The sequence below is a fragment of the Rattus norvegicus genome, chromosome 8 (assembly GCF_036323735.1).
Source record: "Rattus norvegicus strain BN/NHsdMcwi chromosome 8, GRCr8, whole genome shotgun sequence".
In the NCBI taxonomy this organism is placed as follows: Eukaryota; Metazoa; Chordata; class Mammalia; order Rodentia; family Muridae; genus Rattus; species Rattus norvegicus.
In genome coordinates, this window is record NC_086026.1 from 58,068,845 (window position 1) to 58,076,580 (window position 7,736).

Below are 7,736 nucleotides of genomic sequence, written 5' to 3' on the forward strand. Positions count from 1 at the left end.
GTCACTCTGGGCAAAACAAAAGCGTAGACCAAACCACAGGAAAACCAGATGGAAGCCCAAAAGCAAAATGGAAAGGGGGGCCTACAGGCTGAGCCCATGTGTTCCCTGATGTTACGCATTGACGCCATTTCTTTTTGCCGTCCTCTGAAAATAACTGTGCCTTCCTATGCCTCAGTACTGCCAAGAATGGTTTGGTGTGGTTCTTTGAGGAGCACAAAGGAGTCAGGTCCCCAGATTCAGGATGAGCCTGGGCAGGGGCTTACCTGTGCTGCTCCACGGCCTCGTTGTCCGGAAGTTCGACCCCACACACACTGCACTGCTCCCCGAGAGGACGGCTCTCCGCCTTCATGCCCACGGCCAGCTCACCTAGCTTGCTGAACAGCTCCCTCTGGATGAAGCCCTGAGGCAGCAGACCCCCATAGGTGCTGAAGTCCATGGAGACTGCCAGGGCAGGTTGCACATGGAGACCAGATGTCACTGAAGACGGCATGCTCAACACGGCATCGGCCTTGTGGTTGGGCAACACTGAGTAGATGCCCAAATGCTTCTCCACTGGTGGTGCCAGGGACTCCTGTCGTCCAGGGGGTCCCTGGCCAGCTTCAACAGGGGGTGAGAGCTGCTCACCACTCTCCTCTCTCCCATAGTGCAGCTCCCTAGCACTGGTGATGACACTGCCTCTAGTGGGGGTCCCAGGCCCCTCTTTGCTCCTCTCTTCAAGCTTGTCCCCCATCCCTCCTGAGACGCTAGACTCAGCTGCCCCAGGGCTGTCCTGGCCGGGGGCTTCATCTACCTGCATCATCTCCATATGCACCTCAGCCACCCCAGGGTGCCGCCCACCACCTGCCAGTGTGGGTTCCTCAGGCCCTGCAGGTGGCTGAAGAGCTCCTTGCAGGAGTGACTGTCCTATGGTCATCAAACTGTCCACTGCTGCCTTGGTAGGACTCATGGCTGAGAGACCAAAAGAGGTGGAGACCGAGGGGCTCTGGTCTACCATGGGCCCAGGGAGGCTCTGTCCAGCCACATTGGCATAGCCGCTCTCCTCACCGGAATGCTTCGAGATGAAGATGTTCTTGAGGTATCGAGCCTTACGGTCCTCTTCTTCTTCGCCCCCACCGTCGGCCATGGTGGCTTCTGTGTCATTGTCATCAGATGCTTGGATGGTCTCCAGGATCTTCAGGCACTGCTCCTCCAGGTACTCGATCTCTAGGATCTCAGCTGCGTACAGCAGGTCATCCAGGTCCTCTGCTTTGGCTTGCAGTGTGGCTGTGTAGGCATACTCGAGGATCTGCTGGAAGGTTTTCGGCGAGAGGAAGTCCAGGGTGTAGTGCTGGCTGTTCCGGTGGAAGAGGATCTCAAACATCTTGCTGGTGCAGGCTAGCACCGTCCGGTGGGCATGGAACTCCTGACTGTCCACCATGATGACCACATCGCACAAAGTCCCGGCCAGTCGCATCTGATTGGCCTTGCACAGCAGCCCCGTGGGGTGGCTAGGGTTCTGCAGTTGGATCATACCCATCTTTGTCAGATCCATGATGCTCCCCTGGGCTCAGGCATGGGGCTCTCTTTCCTTCTCTGCTCTGCAAGGTGGGGCAGGGTGGGCTTCGGGGCCAGCAGAGGGGTCTGGAGAAGGGAAGAGAAGAACAAAAGGGGTGAGCAAGTGACAACTTCCCCAGCGTCCCTGATAATAAAAATCCAAACACTACAGTATGCCTCCACTCCAGAAAGGCTGTGGGTGGGGGTGTTAACAGAAGGGGAGCGGGCTTCCTAGAAATGTATGACCATCCTTTCCAACAGGCCCAGGCTGCTGAGAGGAAAAAGAAGGTTTACGCTTCCCCACACACTTCCTCCCCCTCCCCAGTGCTCTGAAGCAGTGCATTGGATAAAGTGCATTGAATCCTAGCCATTCTTTAAGCCTGAGAGCAGAGCCTTCCTGTGTAAGACCAGTGTCCAACATGAGGCTCACAAACTTACTTAAAATTAAGGAGTTTTCAACCCCTCCCCTTAGTCAACCTAAGCATTCAGTCTTACCGCTCACCCCCTCCCTATTGGCAAACCCTCATCCTCAATGGCTTTCTAGTTCTCGCTCACTGAGACGGCCTTAGGAGACAACCAGAGCCTGCCAGCACTGGCTGCTAAACATGATGGTTGGTCTCCTATCTGCAGGCAATGGGGTTGTCCTCTCCTAGTCATCCCAGACACATCTCCTCTCCATCATCAGTGACTTCTACAGCCTTTGTCCTTGCACTCTGGTCAGGGCTGCAAAGGATTGGCAGACCCATTTCTTAGGCTGGGACAAACACACCCCACCACACACACCCCCACCCCACCCCTACCACATCACATTCTAGCTTAAGTCATTTCTAACTACAAGTTCCTCAAAGTTGCTGTATGTGTCCAAGAGATGTGTGTGTGTGTGTGTGTGTGTGTGTGTGTGTGTGTGTTCGCTCACCCACATCTACATACAATTATACAAGATGCTACAACCCCCTCTTTTACCTCTGGCCCACAAGGCACCAATGGACAGAACGCTCTAAGAAGAGAAAGCAGAGAACATCATAGGAGGCTATGTTCCCAACAGCCTTGAGGGTTCACACCAGACTGGATGCCTCCCAGGTGTTGGCAAGCCCAGTGACAAGGAGAAAAACTGACACTGAATATGGTTCTGTAAGTGACATTGGCACCAGCATCTCTGGCGTGAGTTAAGCCCAGAAGGAAGGGAAGACAGAGCTGAGACACAAAGGCCTCTCCCAGAGTGTATTCTGGATGACTGAGAGGCTCTCGACTTTGAACAGCCATTGAGACATGGGCAGAAAGACCTAACGGGATAAGGTCTCAACCTCTGTCTGCAGCCAACATTTCACACAGCCTGGGGAGAGAGGGTGGAGAGAGCTAGGCTTCTCACGCACTCTTCATAGAGCATGCCTTCACCCTCAACGAGAGTCTTAAGGACCCTTAGACGCAAAACTCATGCAGAAAGAGTTAACAGTACTGGCTGGCCACTCTTACTGCCCACCCCAAAGTAGAAACGGAGGGCATCAACAGTGGTGAGATATTCATTCGTCAAAAGCTTCTTGAACATGGTGTGCTTTCGGGAGAGATCAGAGATTCAAGAACTAAGGGAGAGAAGCCGAAATAAAGAAGGTTCTCTGCCAAATATCTTCCTCCAAAGGAGCCTTTTGAGCCTTAAGGGAAATCAAGGTGCCCTCTCCCTAACCCGCAGCTCCGCACCCGATCCGACTGTCGCTAGGTGCAGCGGTCAGCCGACTCTGGGCAAAGCCAGCGCTAACCCGCCACAGAGCTCCAAGGATCGATGGCGCAACACACCCCTTGTTCCCAGAGACCCCCCGCCTAGACTTGCAGAGGACTTTGGCAAACTTGGAAAAGCAACTTTTCCCCGGGAGTCAGGTGCCTGGAAGAAAGGGATCGGAGCTGAAAAAAGGAGGAAAGCGAAAGAGACCCGGGAAAGGAGAATGTCCGAGCCGGCTGGACGCCGCTGCTAGGCCGGCCGGACGGCGCAACCCCCCGGGGGAGAAAAGGAAGCACAAAAAGCCCCGAGGCAAGTGGTGGGAGGCCAAGCGAGAAGAGATCTCTGGGTCCTCCACCTTCCACCCAGGATCGAGATCCCTGGGAAGCCACCAGCAGGGTCCCCGGCCTCCCGCACCAGCTGCCGGCGTGCCCGAGTCAGACACGCTGGGAGCGTGGCGGGGAGGAGGCGAGCTGGTTGCAGCGGTGCGCGTCTGTGCATTCCGGTGGGGTCCGCAGGCTGCCAGGATCGTGCGCATTTCGAGCGCGTGCGGGAGCGTGCGAGGGGCTGGGCAAGCTTGCAGCGCGCCAGGGTGGGAAAGACATTCCGAATGCATCAGGTGCAGAGCCGGGAACCCACCGTGCGCGGCCGGGAGCGCACAGCGAGCTCCGGCTCCACGGGCTGTTCCCACCGAGAGCCGAGGAGGACCCGGAGCGCCAGAGTCTCTCCGAAGCTTCCCTCTCTCCTTAAAAGGGGGCATCAAGTCCAATCAAGAAGAAGAAAAATCCCACCACGTTTTCTCTAAAGAAAACAAAACCCGAGCGGGTACCAGTCCCCTCCCACCCGCCCTCCAGGTTCACTCCTCGCTTCCTCCGGTTCCAGCTCCCCAGCCCGCCAGCGAATAAACACAAATAAATAAGACACAATCCTAGCTCACGCCAAGCGCACCGGTCCGCATACATATGAGCACCCACAGGCTCTCTGCTCCTCCGCCAGCCCTTGCCTGTACAAAGACACCCAGTCCCCGACTATACGCTCCCGCAGCCCTGGCAGACCTCCCGGCCTGCCACCTCTCACCCGGACCGGACCGTGCCCGGAGGAGGAAGGTTGGTGAGGCAGCTGCGCCCGAGCTGACAGCCTCGGCTCCGCTTTCTAGCTGACCCCCAACCGGCACGGGCGATCGCTGCAGAAGCAGCAGCAGCAACCAGAGAACCCCGCACGAGCCCAGCGGCCGAGTGGCCAAAGCTAGCGCCACCCGCCTAAACCTCTCCCGCCCCAGGGCGCCTGGCGGGAGGCGGTCGCTGGGCGGTGCGAGTCCTTCCCGGGTTCCCTACACACATACACTTACCGCTTGCAGAGCCGGGAGCTTGGGGTGGGTGTGCGTGCCTGGGGGGTTAGGGGTGTGCCTGGATCGGGGAAGGGGTGTTGCTGGGGAACTGTTGCTCCGGATCTCACGGCGGCAGCGGCGGCATCGCCCGGCAGTTCGCAGTACCCGCTCTCATCACCCTTAACTCCTCTCTGCCGCTAGGTTAGCAAATCACCACCGGCTGCGGCGCCTCCGCCGCGTCCCACGTCAACGCCGAGCCCCCTCCCCTGCGAGGCCCCGGCGCCTCTCCATCTTTAGTGCTGGCGGCCGAGCCCGGCTCCCTGCCCACAGCTGCCCCCTCCCCTCCCCCTGGCCGGCCCTGGCCCGCCCACCCCGCCCCACCCCCGCCCTGGCTGAGCCCGTGCGCGCTCCCAGCCCTGCCCTCCCTTCCCGGGCGCTCCCCTCCCTTCCCAGCGCTCGGCGCTCCGGGCTTCTCCTGACATCTAGCTGCTGCCCCGGCGCCAGCGGCTGTTGCCCGTGGCTAGGTGGAGAGGGCAAAAGGTTGCAAGGAAGAGGAGCCGCAGAGGATCTGGCAACCCCCAAGGGGTCAGAAGGATGAGAGGGAGGAACAGTTCCCACTTTAGCACCAGGTTTTTCATTTCCACTGGGCATGCGGTTTATCCCGCGTCCCCAACTCCCCCAACTCCGGTGCTCAGGAGCGCAGTTTTGTCCCGTTCTCTATTATTTGCACCAGTGTGTGGCATCTAGCCTTTCACTTTTCCTCGGGATTCGGACTGCATCCTTCCTTACCCTAGACACTAGTTTTAAATGGGTCGTTTCCCCAGTCCCAAACCAGGCCTCTCATGCCTGCCCGCGGGGATGAGCGTCTGAGTTAGCGGGATTTGGCCAGATAAATCCAGAGGGGCCAGTAGAGAACTGGTAGGAGGTGACACCTCGGTTTTGCAATCTAGATTGTCGCAAACTGAGATGTCAAGGCCCGAGTAGTAATACTTTCTCACTCCCAATCTCAGGCATCCTCCCCTTATTTTCCCCCGGCCCCAAGAACCTGGATGGAAAGTTGTGAAGATCCTGCGCCTAGCTCAGCTCAGCCTTCCGGAGCGACTGGAAGCTACGAAGAGCGCTAGGCCGCTCCAGAGTTCTTTCTTCCCTCGGCGGCTGGCCCACTTTAAAGGGCGTAGTTGAGATGCCAAACCGTAAACCAAAGAAAAATCTGTCCTTCCTCTACCTGCGGAAAGCTCCGTCTCTTCCTTTTCACATGAAACTGGGCAGGAGATTGGGGGGGGGGGAGGTACTTTTCTGAGCTCGAGCCTCCCTCAAAAGCCCCAGCGCAGTGTTTGTTGGGGGTGTGGTGGAGAGCGCCACCCAGGGGTCTCAGAAAAGTCGCCCACACAGCCCCACCCTCAAGTCATGAGGTCTTAGTTCTAGGCTTCGGTTTAGGGATGCTGTGTCCTTGGCTTACCACGGATCTCCCACAGGAGTCACAGAATCGCATCTTGATTCCCCCGGAGCTAAAGGAGGAGGAAGGTGGGCGGTGAATGGAGACAAAAACCCAGGAAGGCCAGGTGGCAAAGCTTACACATGGTCTGCACGGGGCTGCTAACGTGGTGGTCATTTATAATAACAAGGCATCCTAACAAGTGACACTCCAATTCTCAAATTACCAGCAGAACGAAGCACTGAAAAGTGAAGGAAGAAAGCTGCAATCGAGTTACCCTCTCATAGGTAACATCACATGGATGAGGCAAGTTAGGACGGAACCGCCATGTAAAGAAAGCAAGAGTGGGTGAGCATAGGGAACAGGAGGGATCCCTGTGAATGCCTCGCCGTGGGAATGGACTCTGAGCTTGTTGAGTTCCTGTCAAAGAGGGCTTACTTGCTATCTAGGGTCCACATCCACCTACCAGCCTCTCTCCAGCAGTCACTGGAGAGGCACGCGATTAACCTCTGATCCTATTCTCCCATTAATCCTCAAATCAGAGAAAGAGAATCCGTAGACACAATAGAAGCGAAAGAACAATTCCTGCCTGGCTCTGGCCTTCCCCCCAACCCCAACCATATTCACTCTATGTGAAAATCTCCCTTGCTTCATAAACTCTGCCCATTAAAAGAGCCCAGCCCTTGTTAGGAAGTGTTAAAGAGAGAGTAATGCCTAGATTTAAGAGGTGGGGAAGGTAACAGAAAGGGAGAAGGCAGGCGAGCCTGTGGGCTGGGTGCCAGCATTGGGCTCCAGAGCATTTCCACTTAGCGATGAAGGCTGGCCGCACAGCAGTTTGATAAGGTTTATTGGGCCCAGATAAAGCAGCAGCAGCCCCCATTCCCCAACCAGCACCATTTATGGCCAGAGCTGTGTCCTTGGACCCTGGAAGGCAACGAGAGTCTCCAGTTGAGAGATTTCATATGGTAAGGCCTAAAACCAAGCAGAGTGGGAAAAAAATCAAAGGAACAATCTCTCTCTCTCTCTCTCTCTCTCTCTCTCTCTCTCTCTCTCTCACGCACACACACACACTTTTTTTTCTTCAAATTTGTGGTAGGGAAATTAGAAAATGAGCTCTTGAAAGGGCAAAAGACCCCTGGATGTGGTGATGCTTTCGTTTCATCCCAGCACTATGGAGACAGAGACGGGTCAAAGTGAGTTAGAGGCCAGTCCCAGGTACTTAAGTGAGACCTTCTCTTAAAAACAACACAAAACACAGAACCTCGATTTAAGATTTTCTGACAAAATGCAAGAGGCCCCTCTGTCTTAGTCATGCTCGAAGGAGAGAGAGAGAGAGAGAGAGAGAGAGAGAGAGAGAGGAGCTAACCATAAATCCTCTCATTCCTCCATCCCCTCTTTTCCCTACATAACTCCCAGCCATGGAACCTCTCCAAGCTCAGCTAGTGGAAGAGTATAATCCAGTCTGAGAGAAACATAGAAAGGAGGAGGCGGTGGGGGTAATAATTCACTCAGAGCGTTCCCTGAGAATCTTAACACATTGCCAGTCTTGCTTTAGTTAATCCCTCTAACAACCCTGTTGGTGTTCCATGGGTAGAGAAGAAACTTAAGGCCCATACTGTCCACATCCAGTGTGATGGTTTGAATCAAACTGAACAACACAGTTCGGTTCTTCATGTCTAGATTACCCTAGACTCTACTGAAAGGAACCAAAGAAGCAACCAAGGGCTTTT

At 55.6% G+C, this 7,736-nt stretch overlaps 1 protein-coding gene across 3 annotated transcripts in view; it reads right to left on the reverse strand.

Moving 5' to 3' along the window:
* The window catches only part of Zbtb16 (zinc finger and BTB domain containing 16), a 187,622-nt gene extending 182,959 nt beyond the window's left edge, over positions 1 to 4,663 (reverse strand). The window contains exons 1-2 of one of the 3 annotated variants that reach the window (XM_017595705.3): positions 4,322 to 4,568; positions 264 to 1,620 (exon numbers count right to left, since the gene is read on the reverse strand). In XM_017595705.3, the coding sequence (XP_017451194.1) occupies positions 264 to 1,531 (1,268 nt within the window). In that variant the 5' untranslated portion in view covers positions 1,532 to 1,620; positions 4,322 to 4,568. 3 annotated transcript variants of the gene reach the window in all.
* Between the last annotated feature and the right edge of the window lie 3,073 nt (positions 4,664 to 7,736).